At 41.4% G+C, this 22564-nt stretch overlaps 1 protein-coding gene across 3 annotated transcripts in view; it reads right to left on the bottom strand.

Annotated features, from left to right (window-relative positions):
- The window catches only part of hspg2 (heparan sulfate proteoglycan 2), a 102003-nt gene extending 79693 nt beyond the window's left edge, over positions 1 to 22310 (bottom strand). For all 3 annotated transcript variants that reach the window (XM_065961083.1, XM_065961084.1, XM_065961085.1), the window contains exon 1: positions 21929 to 22310. In XM_065961083.1, coding sequence (XP_065817155.1) covers positions 21929 to 21997 — 69 coding nt within the window. In that variant the 5' untranslated portion in view covers positions 21998 to 22310. The remainder of the gene's footprint in view (positions 1 to 21928) is intronic.
- Between the last annotated feature and the right edge of the window lie 254 nt (positions 22311 to 22564).

The following is a 22564-nucleotide window of genomic DNA, read 5'->3' as shown; positions in this document are numbered from 1 at the left end:
GATTAAGAAAATATATTCAACTATTCTGTGAGCCTTTTATTTCTCGCTCTCCAGCTGGGATCAAAGAAACAAGACGCTGAATTAATTAATACCCGCCACATATGAGTTAAACATGCTTGCAAAAGCAGCAGGTTGCAATTAGAGGTACCTTAACATCATGCCATGTAATACAGGCTTTACTTTCAAGAGCTTGCTGTATCAGATGTTGGGGATTTACAAAATAATAACAAGTACATTCAGGTTCAATTATCACAAAATAAAATAAATTACTTTTGGCACACATTTCTGTGATTGACACCCAACTTATTCTGTTTCACACCCATCATATCCTTGCCATGTACCACTTACAGATTCAATCAAAGAACTGTCTGTATTCTACTTTGTTGCGTCATCACCGCCTATGTGTAATTCAGCCCCCCTACAATGCAATTTGCAGACGGGGGGGTGGGTGAGTCACCATAATGTATTTTAGGCCAAAGGTCACAGCCTGGCGACACCACGACCAGACAGAGAGCACAGATCGTAAGCAGGCTGTGAAACAAGACACCACGACATAACAGTAACCGAAATGCTATCTCTGCTGGGCTTTTTTCAGCCTCCATGCATGATCGCAGAATCACAAGACTTGGAATACGCGTAAGGAGCAGCAGAGCATGGGCTCCCTCCTGTATGTTTTCCAGCTGGGCATGGATATTCACAAACTCATATCCCTAAGATTGTTTTTTAAAAGGTAGCTGAAAGTGTTTATACAGGCTGCACTGTATTACATTTTCACCGTGGGTGGGGCGATAGAGCATGAACACATTCCACCTTAACGTCTTTAGGCGTGAAGGCACAGTTGACACCCTCAGAAGCGGTGTCTTTTCAATTATCACCCCAGCAGGAGCCCCAGTGGGACCCTACGTCGACAGACCACCTAGAATCAGTCACAGCTTGTCCATTGGTAGAACATGAAGGCCCTGACCGTCAGCGAACAAAAGCACTGAAAAAGTCCCATCCTCTCACCTTATTTCAACATGCACAGGCCTTAAGAGACGCCTGGACGGCCGCACACGAGAATACAAACACTTGAAAACACGCCGTATTAACAGGCATGCAGTTATCAGCCAGGAGTGAACCTCTGTGTTTTTAATTGGGCTCTGTGGTTTGTGGGGAAGGCAGTTTACAGGAGCTGAGGTTTAGCTCTTAAAGCTGCTGTTGCTCTTGTTGTGAGAAAATACTCCAATGCACTCTTATGAGAAGGCAGAGAGTAAACTGTGTTACTCAAATTTCCACCAACCTCCTTGACCCTTTGTCACCGGAAAGATACAACCAGATCTCACCTGAGCCATATGTCATATCAAACATAAACACGGTGAGAGAGTCATCCGTAGTGTCTTTAAATAGCGTGTGTGTTTCCGGTAACATTTCTGAGAGAGTGCCATGCCGGGAGGAGGGGACCGAGAGAGGCCAGCTCCAGTTCCCCCAGACGACAGCTGACAGGAGAGTTGCAGAGTCTGGTGGCAGCTCCTCTGAGGGGAAGAGCAGCCCCAGCATGGCCAGCACCTGTTTATTTATAACAGGAAGGGGCCCCGTGAAAGTGTTGCTGCGTCACTGAAGATGCCTGCTTTTCTTCTTTTCACGGTGGTAATGGTGACACCTCAGAAGAAAGATCTGGTTGAGCTTCAGCTGCAGGAAAGTTATTGCAAAAGTAATGTCGATTTCCTTGGACGAGGGGAGCGATTTCCTTTTTTTCTACTCACCAATGAATTGCCATACACATCACCAGTGCTGTCCATTACATTTTTTTTTCAATAAATCCATAGTTTAGTGGTGACCAACCAACGGAAAAACATTTCCATTCCAAAAGGGACGTCCTGTAGGCAGTCCATCATGTTGCCAGAGGCATCAGTGCCAAATGTGAACACAGTTTAACCAAACAGTTTGAGGATAATTTTGACTTCATGGCTGAGCTGGAAAAACAGTGAGGAAATCATAGAAGTCAGGAATTCATCATCTGGGGGTCAAATAGGATATCTCTTCATAATGTCATGGTAATCCATTCTACGCTTCAGTTTTAATTCTGGGCCAAATCTTTGGACCAACAGGCTGACATGGCTAAAAATTAAGTGTACGCATATTGAACTTTTTCCCTTAAACGTAACGGTTGAGCATGTCGAGTTGATTTATAGGGTTTGCGGGCAGTTCAGCTTTAGAAAGGAAGCAGCTGCAGCTGTTTCATGGCTCCGTCATTAGTTTCTGGTTTCCCAATGATGGTGGCAGCGCGGCACTGTTAGATTTACTCTCCTCTCTTCCTCTCTCGCTCATTCTCGCCTCTGGACCAACTAATCTGACACCACCTGTTGACTTGGCCACACTCGTATTGTCCAAGATAATCACTGGCCAGAGTCAGCTCGGTCTGTCAACTCACTCCCCCCCCCCCCCCCCCCCCCCCCCCCCGTGGATCATACTTGATTAGTTCATGGTTACACTGTGTGGGAAAAGCAGGCTAAGTAGACAAAATCTCTTTGAGTCCACAGCTTATGCGACCCTTTCTGGAGAAAACTGGGTATGAAGAGAAATATATGCTTAACTTTCAGTGAGGGGCAGAAATTACATATTTGCATCTACACAAAAAAAGTGAGAAAAGACCCGTTTGGGAGAGAATACTCTCCAGGTGTCCAAGCCACAGGGAATAATTTGCTGTTGGTAAAACCACTTTTTAGCCGTTCCCAAGGTCATGCTATTTGAAATGGCGATCTCGTAATTAACTTGGATTTGGCAGGAAACCATGGTGAAGCTTTGGAACGCAAAGCAGTTCAACATGTTCGACATATCAAACCATGCGTTTTAAGAACTCTTTGTCTGGTAACCCAACATGCACTTCATGCTCCTAACTTCACAACAAAACCTGCTGTTAACTGGACAGAACTCTTTGTTTGCCGCCATCTGCACATCAAAGTCCTTTGGCTTTTTTCCCAACTACTTTTTTTCAATAATTCTCTGTTAGCGCTGCCAAGACAATCCACCGAAGAGGTGATGGGCTGTGAGAACAAAAATATTCTTTCTCAGCTGTTTGTGCCATTAATATAAACATAATAGCGCTGTAGCTGAAAAGATGGCTGTGCTCATCTCCAGATGTTCAGGGCAAACAAGACAGTACAGTCTGCATGTTGACAAAACCATCAAAGGGAGGAAGGGGGAAGAAAAAAAAAGGTATTCAGAGGTTATCCTTGCTTTACAACAGTTCCCTCTTCATCCTCCTCAATGGAAATTACCTGCCAGCTGTTTCTGCTAACCTGTGCACCATGGGAAAGTCAAACGTGGGAGTAGACAAGAGAACAAAGTAAGGGAAATCAGATCTAGCCTGGCCTCCCTTGTAGAACAGCACAACATATCCATGGGCAACAAGAAAAAGGTCAGCATTCATCACAGTCCAAAGAGGCAAGCATAAAAAGAGGTTTCTAATCTTTAACACCAATCTCGAGTGACTAAATAAAAAATATTCATGTGAGTGTCATGGACTAGGTCCTAACAATCAATGATTATAAAACATAATTTTACACCTTTATGCCCAAAAGATATCCTCAGTGTATTTTTTAATACTGGTGAGTCATCTGATACAACAGAAATACAAAAATGAAAGACTCCTCTCTTTGTCTTCAGGCGTAAACAACTGGATTCACTGTTGCTCTCGTTTAATTTTTATTAAATAATACTTTGAAGGATGCTTTTGCCTCTTCATTATGCATGAAGCCACATATTCAGGATGTGAATCTGACCTGTCACATCAAAGAATCCAGTAAATTATTCTCTCTGTTTAGCATCCACATCAACTGCCTTCGATTTTTTTTTTTTAATCATGTAGAGCAAAAATTAATCTCACATCTATTCAAAGAGACAATATAAGGGAAGTATGAACGTTATGTTAACTGCAAAGACCTGCAATACTACAGGAGGAACATCATGAAGGATGTGGATCATCTGAGCCCAAACCGATATTTTGCACTTCTCTTTCGATAATAATAATACTCTATTTTAGACACTTGGCATAGTACTATGGTTAGTCTGATTTAAGAAGTTACAGTTCTGGGTCACTGCAAATATCTCCATTGCAAATGACTTCAGCTATTGCCACATTATATACAGGATGTTTTGCCAGAATAATGCCAATTCCCCAGCAAAACACAAAGCCGTTCATTTTGCATTTCTGTTCCAAATGTCAGCATAATTTCTAGGTCATCCTCGCTCCATTTTTAAAATGTGGTTATAAAACAGGCTTGGAAGAACACACTGCCACTGCCTTTTGGGAAAACTGTTGTCTGTTTGCATCACCATTTCCGCAGCTGGTGGTGGTTTACATCATCCTGATGCAAAATCCTGTTCTCAATTCGATCATGGGAAGTTTTGTGCACACTTGAGAACACAACGAACAATTCTCAATGGCACAACCGCCAACTTTGAGTCCAACGATGATTTCATGGAGCAGGATGCAGTAGCGAGACTGATGGGAACGAATTGAGTGCAGGTCACTCGGAGAAATTCAGGTCAAGCACCACCACTGGCCGAGTTCTTATTCATTTAGACAGGGGGCTCTACGAGGAGGAGAACAGAGGTGGAATTCCAGGGGGAGATAAAAATACCTCAGGACTGCGTATAGCTGCAGGTGTTATTACACCCTGGTCAAGAGGCCCCGCAGCTAGAGTGAGCGCAGAACAGAACTGGGATTAGGTCCAGTTAGGAGAAGACGTCCCTTAACCTCTGTACTGCTTTTGAAAAGTCATGTCGGCCCAACAAGGGACAATAGCTCAAAATTAGTAGTAGCTATAAAATCTTTGTCAGTTTCATGCTCTTTACTGAAACTATGTTAAATGCATTGTCCACATTACATAAATAAATGTAAACGCCCTATGACTTCTATTGCATCAACACTTCTCTGAAATGAGACTGCGGTGAGTTATTACTTAAAACAGATGTAAGGAAATGTACAGTCTGCATAATTCCCAGGGCTCTTACCTCTCTCAGCAACATTTATGAGTTAAATGGCTGTGAGTAACTTCATTTAATATGGCCCACGTTTTTCAATGGTGCTTTTGTGCGAGCTTCTTCCCAATGTAAAACTCCACACATGCATTTTTCCAGATTTATCCTCAGAGAGGTTCAGTACACTAGGCAGTCTGCAGCTGTGGCTGGTAGCCCCCTTTACCTCCCCCTTTTGAGGTTAGGCCTGGACAAGAACCAATAAACACTAAAGAAAGTCATGTTTCAGAAAGAAGTGGCAGGCACAGCCAACTGCTGCTGCGTATACTGGCACACCCACATATGTGCAGCACACGACTCCTCAAGATCCTCTTGAGCTGCTGAGATCCAGAGTTTTCAAACAAGAACCTCAGAGTCGAGGAGAATGTGATTTAGTAAGAGTACACAGAACCCAATTTTAATACCAAATACAAGAAGATGATTTAGCAGTTTTGTTCTGACGTGGCCCAATTTTAATGACCACAAATATACAACAATGTTTAGAAGAAAATCCACCCACAGAACGGCTAGAAGAGACGTGACCTTAAGCTTCAGCCTACCATGGGACTTTCCTGCAGGTTGTCTTGTGTGTTTGCTGAAGGAAGTCATTTATTTCCTCCAATCCAAGGATCAAGGAAAACCCTAACCACACTTCAGGAAGCAAGCAAGCTCTCCTACTTTTACGATACCCTAAAGCATAGAAATGAGAACATTCCTGGAGCCAATTATTGGGTTCGACATGTGAGAGGGGATCAGGTGCCCACTTTGTCGGCATCAAATGCCTTCGTTCTGATTGGTTCGCACCTTTTCCATTCACAGTTTAAAACCCTTGATTCAGATTCCCTCTGTCAACCTCTGACAAAGGATCAAGGGGGCAGGACACTTGCAAAGAACTGGATTATGTTCTGGAGGTTAGGTTCAAGAAGAAGGATTTTGGGAATCCGAGTGATGGGGAGTGTTAGGTGCTTTTTTTTTTTCAGCTGGTCAAAAAGCCCCAACCCTTAAAGAAGATTAGTTTACCTGTAAAACTTGATGTTACCCATAATCTGTCCATATGGCTCATGTTTTCAATATTTAAATCTTCTATACCTTGTAAAAAGGCTGAAAATGTGCCTTCTCAGTTTCATTCCAATATCTCAGGACAGAAGCAGTCAGTCATATCCCCCGTTAATGGGAAGAATTTACGAGGAAAATCATTTGGCTTAAACTTTTAACAAGTTTTGGCAGCTGTTGTTTCAACTTAACAGTTGAGCACTTGCACAAGAAGTTCCTTATGCTGCTGCAGAGCCTCCGACCTAAGAAGCATGTACGGAAATCCAAGCCAGCAAGTCTCACAGCAGCCTTTGGATAAGCAAACTCGGAGAGTGCAGGATGAAGATATGGATGTGAATGAGGGCCAAGGGAAAAGCTGTTGGATGGGAGATAAAGAGAAATCCCGCCATTACTTTTGTCCAAGGTCAACAAGGGGCTCAACAAGAGCCTCTTGAGACGTCTTGGAGTTCCCCTACATCATCTTTGCAGGCCTGATGTCTTCCACAGTGTCACACCATACACAAGAAAAAACATGCTACAACATTCAAATAAATTAACAACCTCACAGATCACAGTTATAGCTAATACCTATAAAACACAGAGGCTGAAAGAATGAATTTGGTTGCCATTTATTGCTTTTTAATGGGTTTTCCATTAATCAGCACCACTTATCCTGTTGAACCTAAGATGAAACATGTCCGTGTGACTCATGCTTAAAAGCTATGACATTCTGTATTTGGTTACTGTCTGTATCAGCAAAAGAACCTGCAGTATATAAGCTCACCTAGACCAGGAATCTTCCTGTCTAGACTGTTTCCCTGCAGGGATCATTCACCACTTTATCTGCAAGCATGAATAGCTGCAGGTTATGATGTGGCTTCAGCTGCCACGATTCACAGATTGATTAAAACAAACAAATGAACCACTCAGGAACAAACAGATTCATAAAACGGGGCAATAAATTTCAAACTTTAAAGCTCTTCTTGTTTAAACAGCCCGTAAACAGTAGGCGGTATTTATGGCTGTGTTGATAAATCCAGTAGCATGTATATCTGGGTAGTGAGTGTGATGAAAGAGTGTTTCAGTAAGCCCGACAGCCGTCCCATGTTCCCTGAAGAACTTTAGGAAAGGAATTCCCCCAGACAGGACCACGCCTGCTGGATCTTACGCTTTAGGAGCCAAATAAAGTCCCTAAGCTAAATTAAACACTTCCTTTATACTTCTCTGATCTTTCCTCCAGAAGATAGTCCCAAAAATAAACAGTGCATGTTAAGAGCACGACAATATGTAAACACATATTCAGTACAGTGTAAGAGAATGAACAGACCAGATCTCAATATGTTATTATGGGTTAGCTGTTTGGAAAATCTCAATTCCTTCATCAGAAGTTCCAGTGCGGTCACTGTTTATGTGATTTAAGACAATGGTGCACAGTCAGACAAAGATGTTTAATAACCTCGATCTTATCCTAGCCTCTTCAAATCTGGAGCATCACACGGTGACCAGATTTACAACCTATATGATATGAAAGTGAAAACAAAAGGTGTAAAAACCTGTACCAAGCCTGTGTAGACTAAGATTTGTTTGGCATTAGATTAAAGACTTTGGTTAAGATAAGGCGATTAAATCAGACATTTGATCAAAACCTGTCTTATTATAGATGTTGCACTTCATTAAAGAGATTGGCATGAATGAGCATTTTAATATTGACATTTTGTTTTATTAAAAGTTTCTCCTGAGAGAAAAATAAAAAGTTTCACTCTTGTAACCTAAAGCAAGCCTCGACTTTAAGTGCTGACTTTTAAACCGAGAGCTGGTGATTACAAAATAAGGTATGTAGCTAGCGTAGCTTCTTTGCTATGACTCTTGTAAAATATAGACGCATTCTTTTATATTCAAAGCTAAATCGTCACCAGATAAACCCCGATGGAATCCTGTAGTATAGTAATGTGGATTATGTTCAATTCCCTCTGCTTTTCCACATGGACAGTTTTTCTGCTTACAGCCAATAAAAATCCAAACACACCAATATTTTTGTCACTTACGTACAGATTCTGCATTTAGGGCCTTTGTCCCCTTACACCATCAGTTTCCTCAACGCAAAAACACCCCTGGCACCCTGCTGTTTTTGTCCCTGTCAAAATTGTCAAAATCAAGAAAAGGTGCGGGACTTCTGATACCAGCTTTGTCAACAACAATGGCGGGGGAGAAACTAACTCTGACTCGTCTTTTTAAGGGTACAATTTCCCAGTTTAGAGCTCCAGAACACAATTCCTTTTCATTACTTTTATGTTTTCTTGGTGAATTTTCCTTGAGTAAAGCAATTAATAAACATACTGAGCAATTCAAAACCGACACTACGGTCTCTATCGAGGGAAAACGGCAGTGCTGCAAGCCAACTTTCAAGTGCGGGGTTGGGATCACTCTGAAGGCGAGCGCTCCCAGAGCAGAAAAAAAGCCTTCATGGACACAGTCCCTTATAGGTTCAATCTGTTGATAGAGATTACTGTCCAGCCCTGTGAGTATAGACTACATTTATATTCCACTGGCGCCGTCTATTTTGTTACTAAGAGTCAATGTATTTTTGATCTAAGTGACTAAATTGGAAACACGCCATAATATTCTTGTAAGTCTAAACTAATGAGTCATAATACCTGATTGAAACCACAAACCTTTATTGAGGCCATTTACTGCAGACATTTACCTTCAGAAGCGGTGGGTCTTTTAATGTTCCCAGCCCTTAGCTTTTGTAAAGGGCTCCTGTTACGCCAGGCCAGAAGCAGGACATAAAAGTCAGCACTTAACTTAGAAAAGGTGTAGAGCCTTTACTCCATTAATGCTGGTTACTGTTATTATACGGTTTCAGCATTTATGTCATAACTAAACAAGATATTACAGGCCATGTTTGCTTCTCTAACAGTTTATTATACCTGACTTAAGTGCTTCCAGTTGCAGATAAAGTTTCAGAGGTACTGTCATGGATCGCCCCAGAGTATAAAAACCTGTTATTGTCATTATTCAAGGCCCTGAAGACAATCATATATCGCTTTTATGTCATCATTCTTTCTTGAGGGGTCAGTTTTTAAATATCGCTGAAGGCGGAGCAAACCTTTACCTGCTAATTTCCTTTAATAACACCCTCCCTTTAAGACGTATATACACACACAAGAGAGTGTGTTTGGCTTGGTATCAGCGACACAACAAACCCGAGGGCCGACATCTGACAACCATCAACAAAGTCTGGGAGTATCTTCCTCCAAACAGTTGACAGACTAATTTCACCTGTCCTCATAATTCAACGACAGGCCTTAATTTGAAGGTGTGCTCACTCCGACACAGACATCTGTTTGCCAGGAGTTTATGCAATAATACAAGAAAGCAAGGTGGGGGGGGGGCTAACCTGGCCATTCATTGGAAGCAGATGTGAGGGATACACTTCCTTCTATAATAAGAGGTAATTATAGACAAGGGGGCTACTGTGTTCGTGTGAAAATACACCTAGCTCCGGTGGTTAATCAGCGACGTGAACCAGTCGGGTACAGGAGAGAGAGGCAGTGAAACTAACTACAGTCAGCTTTATGTGTGACTCATCACTGTGCTAATGGACAAGCCAGCACATGCAAAATGTCACGACCTCTCAAGATTAAAAAAAGCAGAAAAAGCATCATTTAAGACTCCTGCTTTCACCGGAATGGGCTACGTCACTCCATCCGACCTCAGTGACAGTTCCTTACTGGCAAACTTTTCCATAACGTTTTTTTGGAAAGGTATTGATAATGTTTAAGATGCAGAACACATCGGCTCATGCATCAATATTCTACATTTCAGTTTCCACTGATTCATGCAGCCTTTTTTTAAGTTGCCGCTCAAAATGTGAGTCCAAACTTGCACGCACATCATTCATAGTAAAAGACATGAGTGCTTTTCAAAGACTTAAGGTTTTCATGGTGTCTGACACAGGCAGCGAGATAGGACAGGTTCAAGCTGAATATTTACAATGGCTAAATGTACTTTTTTTTCATACAAGACCTATATTACGGATTGAAATATGATATCAGAAATAAGCTCCACCTCTGGGCCACAGCATTAGTGCTGACTTGCCCTCAGAGACACAGCACCAGTGCTGATCAGACTCTAATCTCTGCCTGCCTGGCTGACTTGTTAAAAAGAACAAAAAAAGGCATGAAAAAACAACTCTGCTCTCATTCTTCTTTTATCTCCCTCAAATCTTGTTTTCCATTTATTTCTGCACCAGGGAAAAGCCCTGGTGAAACAACAGACTGAAGTTTAACGTTTGCACAAACCACATAATGGAGTTTTGTGCAAGAGAATCAGACTGTGGTCCATGGTTTGTGCAAAATTGTAGCCCTGCTGCAGTGTAAACCCATCTTCACCACTTGTACCCAGGACAAGGTCGTAATAGAGTCTCAGCAGGTGAAGCCTGCTAGGGAAAGCAGGACCTGTTTGCCCTGGCAGAGCTGAGAGATCCTCCCCTATGTGCTCACAGTCCATATAAATCACACAAGCCCTCGGTTCAGGGGAAGAACCATTTAATTACCCCTTTTAAAAGCAATAATTGCCTGGCTTGGATGGAGGTGCTAGCTGCATGAAGACGAGCAGGAGAGCGAGGCATTCACTGTATCTGATGAAGAACATCAAGGTCGACCAAGATCTCTAATTTAGATGAGCAAAACCAATATGTGTACCTCACATGGTTATAAAAAGAGATGAAGGGCAGAAATCTGAAATGGTCTTATTATGCATGTCAGATTTAACCAGTATCTCAACAGCTGTGCGTCGACTTTCAAAGAAAAATACAGCTGCTGTTTGAGGAAAAATACAGGAAATCTACATGTATGTTCCCAGGATTCCTAAACTCAATTTATTCTTATATGAAATATTATGAAGATATTTTACAAGGGTTTGTGTTCTCAATGTTTTTTTTCTGTCAAGAGTTGAATATGTTTGTTGGAATAAATAAGTTTAAAATAAAAGTCACTTTATCAATGTTAAAATGATAAATACAACCTCAGACTTGCAGGGGGGGCGGGGTCTCAGACAGCAGGGTGTGACATAAAAAGAAAGACACGGAAATGGCAGACGAAGTCAGACAAAACGATGACAGTTATTGCCTTTTTATGAATCACGTGTCATTTTTTATATATTCTCTGAATTAATAGAAAGAGCGGAGCAGACTGGGGAACAGAAAACATAATGAAGCAGTTTAATTCTGTGCACGGAGATTGTACAGATTGTGCACAATTTACTCCCCACCCCCTTCCTTGTGGTGATTTTTCCTGAATAGTTCCTGCTTCGTTCTAACATCGGCTCGCCATGACTGCATGTGGGAAATTTACAAGTGGGCTGGCAGAAAAAGCTGTTGGTAAAACTGCGGTGAAAACGTCGTCTGCTTGTGTTCGCACATGCAGCTCGTCCTGACAATTCCGGGAAGTTTTGTGTAGTTGTGAAAGTATCTGATTATTTGAGTACTAAACTATTAAAACTGATTTTAAACCATTCAAGGCAAGGCAAGTTTATTTATATTTATCATTGGTGCATTCATTTATTTGTAAGTTAAACTACGACCATTTCCAATCTTTTATAATTTTCATAGGAGTCTTAATGGTAGTAATGACTCCCCTGCTGTTCACATAACTGGAGTTTGAGTGATGTGGTGATGCTGACATTACTGGTGGTCACTAAGTACTTACTGTAATCTATGCGTCTTAACAGGGAGCACAGGTTGACTCATGCCTCCGCAGAAGTTAAATATTCCAGTGTCAGAAATGGTGATGAACATTTGGTTGGGTTTAAACAAAAGTTGTCAAATAGATTTCTGATGGATTATGATTTGTATGTGTCTCTATTGTTGTTCTTAGCTGTTCAAACTTTAAACTGCAACTTCCAGAGGCAAATAAACAGGGTTTTAAGCTGAGTATTTAGATGACTCCTCATTCCTGGGGATAAACAGATGGTTTGGGTGGAGAGGAAATTATATACAGCCACTTTAGTCAAAAACCACAGAACTTCGCCTTGCCTTACCAACTGTTCAGCTTTCAGCTTAAACAGCCTGCCAGGTACTGGGCAGACTTGCCTACTGTCAAGCCTCTGGGCACATGACTGATGCTAAGACTCCTTCAGACAGTGTGGAAGCCCTGCAGTCAGTTGCAATTCTTTCTATTTAGTTGGCAATGCATGAATAATGATACAATCTGTAACACTTTTCTGGGCTTCCATAGAAGTGTATTTGAAAATGATCACACGGCTCTCTGGTGATGGTTTCCAGCAGCACACAAGAAGCTGTGATTTGTATTGAGTCAAACGCTCAGCCACCAACAGGGTCCACATTCCTCTCTTATCAGTGGCTTGATTTCAGACAAAAGTGACTGTGTGCTACTATTGCATCTTCCAAACTGTCTCAAGGGAGGGGAAGCATCTGTTCATAGTCTGACTGTCATAAAGAGCTCAGTAGCTCCATGACAAATTCAATTTCTCTGAAAAAATGCTACAAAAGTCCAGTAATATATTGGCGGAAAACTGACAAATCCCATCCACATGTAGCAGTAGTCCCATTATCATACTGGCTGTAGTAAGAGTAGTATTCTGTGTATATATTGTTTTTTGCCTTAACAAAAAACTGCAAACATGTGCTGCAAACATTAGCATGTCTGGCTAACTGGGTAACCACCAACAATACACAACTTCACTTGTGTTTTATCTTAGCCCAAGAAGCTTATTATTTAGTCATTACATTCATCTGTCAGTGGTTGCATTTTGCATTAAAGGGTTTTGAAACCGCATCATTTATTTTACCTTCAGTGGAAGTCCTTAAAGCTATGAAGATTAGCACCCCATTCAGTATTACGTTTTCAAGCTAAGCAGCTATGGGTGATGTTTTCATTTTACTAAATATAGCCTCATCCTTCCTTTTTCCCAATCATACTTAGATGAGAAATAACTAGCTCCACACTTTGATGCAAGAACAATGCTTCTCACTTTAACCATGAATCATCAACCGTAGAGGAAGCTAACGTTTTGCGAGTCTTATTTTAGGACATGATCAATGAAGCCAGCCAGCTTATGTTTAAGAAGTGTCAGCTGGAAACATTGAAAAGTCAGCCAGAGATCATATTTCAAATCAAAGAACCAGCATAAGCTAATTTAGCATGCAAACAATTTTTCTGTTGTCGTCACTGCCTACATTTGCAAACGTTAGCAATTACAAAGTTGCAGTGTCAGCGACTTGTAATATTTCATTGTAAAATGATATCTTGTTTTTAAACTTTATTCACATTAAAAGTCTTCAGGATGCATTACATTTCACTTCTGATGAAGCTAAAGTCATTTATATAGCCAGAGATCAGTTCAAAGTCTCTGTGATTAGCTTTCTGTTATCCTTTCATTAAAAATACAGAATGTGAATGAATGAGAGTCTGTGCGTCCGAATCAAAGACTCTTTCCATGACATCACAGTTTGGCTCATGGCATGGAACATGCATCTTCAAAAGCAGCAAACCTGGATGGAAAAAAAACAACTTCCAACCAAGCACTTCTGTTGAGTTATAACACACTGTGAGGGAAATTCATACATTACTTTATAGCTGAGAGAAGAAAACAACAACAAAAAGGTCTCGTACTTAAGGATAATTAAGTCCATGGGAATTCATTAATCCTTAGTTCCAGTGCATCGCTTGCCAAGTTATGAAAACTTGTGAAAACTTCTGAAGAGCTTCGCAGCTACACTCTGTGACCAGCTGACACACAATCCAAATAAAGTGGACCATGCTGTGCAAGGAATAAAAAAAAGCGGCCTTTATCTTTAAAGACAGAAAGAAAGGCTAAAGATGGAGGAGAGATAGGAAGCCAAAACAGACTAACAATTTGAGTAATGAATGCCAGAAAGAACTATACAGATCAAGGGGATTTGCAAATGTAAACATACTTTGGAGAGGAAAGATTTAAGAAAGGGAAAGAAAATATAAATGGGGGTTGGAAAACAAGAAATACACCGGGTTATGTATTTCAGCAAACAGAACAGGGCATCTGAACTCGACACAGGAAAGCCTGAATAAACTTTGCTTCAGGGGAAGTAGGGTCCTCTTGTCTGTGTAGATAAATCCAGGTTTCATTTCCCTAACAGGATGGTGACTCAGCAGGGGACAAACGTTTCAGACCATCACAAGCCACCGCACCAAAACAATGGATGGCTGGCAACCTCGTAAACACGGACCTGTTTGTTTTTCTCGGCTCCAAAAGGTGTGTCATCATGGAGACAATTACTTGTCTGAATGGCCTTCCTTGCGACAGGAGAAAGAGTGAGGTGAGGTGGGAAGAAATACATGTTCTTTGATATAAATAGCTGTTTTTCAACGCCTTGAAAATGTGGATTTGAAGGATTTCTGTATTAGTTCAACAGCATACAGCTGCTGGAAAGGTGAGCAGAAAGAGGACAAGGATAGAGGGTGAAACAAACAGGAAAATGTTCCTGTGAGAACACCAGCCGGTGGACATTTTTGTAGATATTTGTATAACAAAGTGCAAGTATTGTTATGTCTCCTGGGACGGCAGCGGACATGATAACACAGACCAGACTGGAGCACTTTCTTTTTCCTGTCTCTCCTGAGGGCTTCTGTAGTCTCAGTGAGGGCCACAGCGGAGGCACCGTACCTGAGAAATGAACTCTTCTATAAACAAGAAGCATATGGCACATAAACTAACAGGGGCTTCAGGGTCTGACATTATATAGTAGAATACCTATTGTGAATGCTATTGCTGTTTTCTGCCCGATTCAGACTGCTGTTTCAAGGCGCAATATTTACTCTTCTGTGACGTTTTGCCTTCAGTGTGAATGTCAAGGAGGCGTTATGGCCTCCGTTATGGCTTTGGAGGTAGTATCAGAGGCATTAAAGGGGCCAGCCGGGATCGGCAGAGGTGGAGCTCTCGATGTGTCACGCTGTCTCACGCTTCCGCAACAACGTGACGCAATTTGAATTCAGACATTGGGACAACGATATTACACAATTGTAGAATCAACATGAAGTTCTTAAGGCGTGGCCAAATGACAGCAGAGCTTCGTTATGTCGCTGTTGCGGAATAGCAAAATGAAAAAGGGCTTAGGAAACAGTGGGTCCATATTTTCAGACAAGTGAATGCAGACTTCCTGATTTAGAGCCAGTGACCGTTGAGTTAGCTCGCTACTCTAGATTGTTTTTTTAGCTAGCTTTCTATTCCAACTACAGTCGATAAAAATGTTGTTTCTAGTTGACATTAGCAAACAAATCTTGAATTTTCCTGTTGAAATCAGAGCTGTGGGCAGATTTTTACCAGCTGTAGCTAGCTAGCTAATTAAGCTAGTGTAGCACAGGGAAGTTTCAAAATGATGTCTCTGTGGAAATGTTTATGATTCACGGCTTATTTTAGAATTGAGTAACTGAATTTGGTCTTAAAAATGCACTTGGTGATATTGGTATGATAAAAGGTCCTTCTCCCAAGAGGTTTTATTCAAAATTAACAGGTTAGAGAAGCTGTCAATCAAACAAAGTTGGCCACACCCACATATTCCTGGGAAGAGGTGTAATCATGGTCTCAATCAGTAACGCCTGAGAGTACAGAGGCTTTAAACTGGATGGATATTTTTTTGCTTTCTTTAATTTCTCTTCTTTTATTTGTCTCTCATTATTTTTATTTTTATTAAGTCTTCTCATTAATTAGGCCCCTAAAGCACATCAGACGTGTATTATAGTCAACAAACATGCACCTGAATTGAGTTAAAAGGAGATTGAAGTCAGTGTTTTCTCCTTTGTTTACTTTTTCTCTGAGCCATTACACCGAAGAAGTCTGCTAAAGACCTCCCTCCGAGAACATTACGGGTTTACCAACAGCTTAGGCGAATTTGCATCTACCTAAGCTTACAATAAATTCTTGAAAAGATGGCAGCCTTTCTTTTTTCACAGGTACAGACTCGTCTTACAGTAAGAGGAAGTGGAGGCATGGCGCTACTAGTCTCAGGGAGTGAGAAATCATCAAGCTCTGATAACACACCAGGGTGGGATTTCTTATAAACACTTCACAGGACGTCAGGGTCAACCCTGGTTTGTAAAAGACAATGGAGAAGAAAAGAGTGATCGCATTTGTGATAGCAAAAGAGTGATAGCATTTCTTCAGAAAACTTAAGTACCCTGGAGAAAAAAAAAGTCTATTTTATTCACAAGACACAAAAACGCCTTTCCCGCAAAGGGCAGCAACCCCCATCAGAGTAGCTGTATAAGTTGGGAGGGCCCATGTAAGACAATGCAGAAGCTCCCTTGAGCAGAGTGAAGAACACCCAAGTGACTTCACATCAATGCTGCGAGCAGAGACAATGGCAGATTGAATAGGGCCCGACTATGGAACACCTTCAAAGGGAAAAGTGCATTACAGTTAACTTAGCATTTCAATGAATCTCTAATGAGTGCGAGCTGCAGTGCAGCCTGGGAAAAAGCTTGGAAGAACAAAGTGAAAAGATTGAAGAAGGCAGTTTAAGATGGGTCAAATTCAGAGGCTGTACAAATCTATTATAGTCTTTTGTTCATGCTATCAGGCTCAGAGACTCGTGTTAGATTTAAAGCTCAGTGTTTTAAGAAGAGCAGTCTGACCATTGCCGTTAAAGTACGTCAAATTAAAGACCTGCTCGTCAAAGAAAACAAGTGACATAAACCATTTCCAATAGATATCATCATATCTTTTGTTAAAATATCCCAGAAAATCAAAATATTCTAAAACTCTTTGAAAAAGCAATGGCAGGACATATGGAGAGGGAGACATTTTTTTACTACCACAGTTTATGACGATAAGCTGTTTTTTTTATTGCTTGTGTTGTCGTCTGTGTTGTGTCCTCAGGACGTCCTGTGACCTCACCATGAACTCATGTTGGCTTTATTGCACAAAAAGTGATCTATGCTTCACTTTAGAGATAGAGACCAAAGGGCATTTGTTTAGTCGGTTATCAATACCTCTAAATATGAACAATTACATATCGCACAACAAAAGGGGATCAGCTTTCTAATTTAATTATTTATGCAAGGACTTCCCTTCAATACATGGTGCTGCACTGCTGTCGGATTAAATTGGTTCCCTCTAGTAGAGGGAAAATGTAGAAATTAGTATTCATGTAGCATCTTGCAGGATGTGAGTTATGGTTTGGTTAAAGGATGGTCACTTTGATCACGAGGCTGCACAGCTTCCACACTTCAATGATCACACAGTCATTTTTAAACAAGAATGGTCAAAGAGAAAAGAGTGAAAGCATTATTTTATAGTTAATTTTTGCAGGTCTGCTTCATTTGATAGGTTATCAAAGAAGAAATTATAAAGGAGCGGAATTAATCGAAAAAGTTTGATGGTTAAAAACTTAAAAAAACATCAAAAAGAGATCAATTAAATTGGACGTATTCATAGAAGCTTCAGATGAATCCGAGGAGGATAAAACAAAAGTCTGTAAAACTATTTGAAACAAAAGCCGTTTGCAGCTACATGCTTCAAAAAGAGAAGTATCAACGTGTGAGGAGGTGTGAATGGAAAGTGTGGGACTCTAGTTACAAAAAGCGGTACTCAGGAGTATGTGAGCTCATGTCAGCACATGCAAGGCGCTGCTGCTGCTGTACCAGCTGTGTTTGGAGTCGGCTCTTCTGTCCGACACGGACGCAAAGTCGGGCATGAAAGGGCAACGCTCCTGCAGCAGCAGCAGCAGCAGCCACAGAGCATCACACTGTATTCTGAGAAGACATATGTTTGTGCAAGTTGGTGTGAGAGAAAGAAAAAAAACAGAGATATATTTTATTCATCTTTAGGCTTTGATGCATCTCTGCAATCTAAATTCTTGCTTTGCATCACAGAACATGCATCACTCTGATCTCTGAAAATATGGTTCCTTCAAAAAAGTCCCTGCATTGGATACATTCTAATAACACCACACTTCAAGGCTGGCATGAGCTGCAAACTAGGAGATGGATCAGAAATTGAAAAAGATAAGATAAGACATTTAAAGGGCCCCAGCGATTTTTCTTTTTGCATATTCAAGCTAGTTGCAAAGAAATTGATGAATACATATTTCTGCTGCCCAATTTCCAAAGCATTCTTCAAGTCTCAGGTTTTGTTGGTGAAATGTGAATTAAATGCAAATCAATGTGAAAAGCCAACACTGCATTAATGTGGCACAGTTACTTTTGCAGTGGACGGAATAAACATGTCTACATGTCGCTCTGCTGACAGTTGTTTAATTCATAAGATGAACAGAAACAAAAGGCTGCCAAGTGTGAGAAACAATCTCAAACACCACATCATCATTAAGGATTTATACCAGGCGTAGTCTCTTTGAGTTAAGCATATGGGGTGTGCCTCTTTCATACAAACTGAGTTAAATGTTTCATCAAACAGAGCATAGGCTCACTTCTCTGTTGGGGGGCCAAGAAGTATAAACTTGAAAATAATATTTTCAGCATCTGTACCTAATGGAGCTATTGCAGCAGTAGAGAAATACCCACGGAAAGGAGTAAGAAAATGCTGAACAAATGCTTGTTTTTATTCATTTAGCACATCACAGCTTTTTACCAACGTTTTGAATCGCCTGTATCGCACAAAAGTCATGCAAAGTGTTTCACACGACGTCAAGTAGAGAGATTACTGAAAACAGAGCAGTAAACGCGACTACACACACAAATTTAAAGTGAAAAGTTTAGAACACTTTGCAGCAGGAGCTAAAGTTGGCTGGGAATAAATCACAAGGAACCCCTGCTGACTTGAGAAACAGAGTCAGGTTCACCCCGCTGACCCCTATACCGGCCTGAGTCACACCTCGCTGCAGAGTCAACAAATGCCAGCCCGCCGGCCTGCGCTCCATATGTGCCAATGTGCTTGAGGAGGGGGGCGAGCCACTTCTGTGCAGCATTGTCCCTTCAGCCAGGATGGCCTCTCCCCTGGGGCTATGATTCAACAATGCAATGTTTACCAGAGCCAGTCTTCGGGCAATTATGTGAATAGGTCTGGAAGGGGGGGGGCGGACCTGATCTACTGTTCAAAGTGTGGAGTGGAGCCGGTGTTTGCACTGCTGTGCTTTGCAACTCCATAGAGTCAGCGCTCGTTTAGTGTGAATGGGAATGAAACACCAGGTAGTCGGGTCGTCACACACAGAGACCAACCACCTAGCAGAGCCGACACATTACCCAGCAGAGACTCAAAACATCATCAGAGTGAATTGCTGCAGAAATATTTAGCAGCAATTGAAAGAATTGAGTTACACACATAGGAGAGAAAGACAGATCTTTACGCCGATGACACACACTCTTCCGTCTATAGAGTCATAGGAATCCAGGGCGCCCTTCCCCCCAAACCACAACGACCCCCAGATGAAGTCAAGAGACACTTATGACAGTCTATACTGGGAGAGATCTCTGTGCCAAAATTATCAGCGGAGGTCTGATGTCATACATCAAGAAAACAAAGTGGCCTCACTCAATTATTTATGATTAAGTAAGACCAGGTCAATCCATCTTCAGGTGTAAATCAAAACAGGTTTTATGGAACATTATGCCGTAAGAAAAATGGCTTGAATCGTTTCTCAGACTTGTACATGCTGGTGGTTCACAGCAGGCTACGGGGGCTTCATTTGTTATTGAGACCTCTTACCCACTGAGAGTTTTTATTGACTTTGATTGTTTGAGTTGATGCGCATGACCCTGACATTCCAGTGGGGGTGAGAGGAGGGCCCATAGTAACACCAGAACGTGTGCGTAATTGAATCAAGAGAGACAGTCGGCCTGCTGTAGTTCAAAGTTGAGTAATGCGAGAAACAGATGCTTGTGGTTCCAGATAATTTCATTACGATATTATTGTTGGCTTGGTAGTCAATCACACGGGGGTTAAAGTGTGTAGGACGTCTGCTTTTAACCTGCAGTGTCAGGGGATGGTAGCTCTCCGGGGACCAGAATGGATTTTGGTGGATCGATGATAACGAAGATAAAGAACTAGTGTTGTCTTTGTGGGTGCAACTGATCAATCAACCAACCTTTTTTTTTTTTTTTTTCATATGGCACCAAATCGCGACAACAGATATCTCACAAAACTTAATTTAAGGAAGCAGGTCTCCATTATGAGCAAACTAGGGTTGTCATGACACCAGAATTTTAAACATCAGAAATAGAATTCATATAGCACCCAATGTTGGTTATTTTCTTGATTTCAGTTATCAAAATTGCAGGTGAACTTCTGCAGACTGTCTAAGTGTTGTATGCGATTTAGACAGTGTGCAGGACTTTGCCTGCTATTTGGGATGTCTTCATTCCTCTCCTATGCCCCTGTCTTGTAAAATAGATGTTTTTTGTACTAGATTTCCTTTTAAAGAGCCACCTGCCACAACTAAATTGACAAAGAAACCGGACTACATGAACTGTTTCTCCAAACTTTGTGATCCGACACAAAGTTATAGATCATTTTCATCCACAGAAGAAGGCTTGGCACTCCATCGCATGCATGCCACAGCAGGATGTTAAATATACCTTGGAGTCATCAGCATAAAGCTTTTCAAACGTCTGGAATATCACAGCTCATATCCTCTTCTATCCGGCAGGTGTAAGATTTATGTCTGCTGGACGCCGCAGTGATGTCCCATCGTTCAAAAAAAATAAAAAATAAAAAAAGGCTCCTCTTCAGATCAAATCAACACAGAGGAGTCACAGATATCTCAGCCGTGACAGCTCTGTTTATTCGAGGGCACAAAGGTGAGAGAGCAGACGGGATTTTGAGAGGGTGGAGAAGGGCGGTGGGGTGGGGTGGAGGGGGGGCATCTATTCTCAGCAGCAAGACGATGCTCATCCTCTATATGATTCACACCTCCGATACAGCCGGGTAAAAGTATATAGGACTGATATATCTTTTATTATGCTGGAAAAAATACCAGCAGTGCACTATTAGAGCCTTCGTTTCACCAACAGAAAGATAGTTCATTACAATCATTCATAATGTAAAATGCCAAACATTTTACAACTTCTGAAGTGTGAAGATTTGCAGCTTTTCTCTTTATTTTATATAATTGTGATATTTTCCAACTGTTTGGACAACATTGGCAATTTGAAGACCTAATCTTGGATACAAAAACGTGTCTTGCGCATTCAAGTCAAAGTTTCAAAACCAATCAGTAGTTCTACAGAACATATCATAACATACATTTAGAAAAAAATGCATTTAGGTGCGGTGTCCCTTTCTTAAGGGACAAGCGCACTATTTCTTTCTTTTCTTCTAAAGTACTCATAAAGCCTTTTTTTGCACATTAACAGATTTTCAAAACAAAGAGAAGTCAGTCCAAATGTTCCAGGACACCAACGAGAAATTCTCATATGAAAGCCACTTTTCTATACATTATACACTCACAAGATCACACATAAAATCAACTCCATGGGTTATCAGTGTAGGCAATGCAAAGTGCAGCCTGACTGAGTTTGAGCAGGTTTTAGGAGTTGAGGACTCCAGAGAGACTATGAATAGCTTGTATCTGTGGACAAACTTAGCCCAGCTTCACTCAACAGCAGCATCTAGTTTTGTCACATTACTTTTAAAAGCATCTAAACGGTACATGCTGATGTGACAGAGTGAGCTGAGAATCATTTCTAACAGCCCACATGCATGCGAGCAGCCCTGCACAGACACACCACACTATTTACTGAACATAAATAGCAACCATCAACACATGCCTCACTTTTTTTTTGCTGCCTTTAATAGGACATAGAAAGCACTGATTTGTTACTTTGACTTGACCCCTGAGAGTTTGAACAGCTTCATAGGAGAGTTTTGTGTGTGAATGAAACAAACAATCCACAGTGGAGGGTGAAAAGAAGTGAAAAGAAAGAGTGAAGTTGAGCTCACTTACAGTAACAAGCTGGCATGTGAGTATCAAACAGAAGATAAGTCCACAGATCGAAGTGGTCGGAGTGCCCATTTTCCACCAACCCAGCACAGGCTGCAGACTGCTGGGGAGAAAGGAAGAAAAAAAAAAAAAAACCCGAGGTCCTTCAGTGGAGTGGTGCACCTTTTTTCAGACTTTTTCTTTCTCTGTGAAGAAACCCGGACTGCTGCTCCTCTGCGCCCCACTCCCGGTGGGACTTCATCAACAGGTTTAAAAAAAAGGATCCTATTTTTACGCGCTTGTTTGTTTGTTTGTTTGTTTTGGTTTTTTTTTTTATTTGAAAGAGACTCCACACTTTTGCCTCCTCGCTCGTGCAATCGGAAAGTTGGGACTTGTTGTGTGCTAAGTGCAGTCTTGCAAAGTCACTGGGAAGTCCTGAGCTGGGACAGAGCAGGGGGAGAGAGAGAGAGAGACAGAGAGAGAGAGAGAGAGAGAGAGAGAGAGAGAGAGAGAGAGCTGCAGTTAAAGTAAAAGGCGGAATGGAATTCAGGGAGTGCTGAAAGAGAAGACAGATAATCCCTGTGCGGGGGAGACGCCACCTCGTAGACCCGCGTTACACGACCACGCACTGCTCACGTGCGTCGAGACCGGAGAAACTTA

This window comes from Labrus bergylta, chromosome 12 (genome assembly GCF_963930695.1).
Source record: "Labrus bergylta chromosome 12, fLabBer1.1, whole genome shotgun sequence".
NCBI classification, from domain to species: Eukaryota; Metazoa; Chordata; class Actinopteri; order Labriformes; family Labridae; genus Labrus; species Labrus bergylta.
This window is presented reverse-complemented; position numbering and strand designations above follow the sequence as displayed.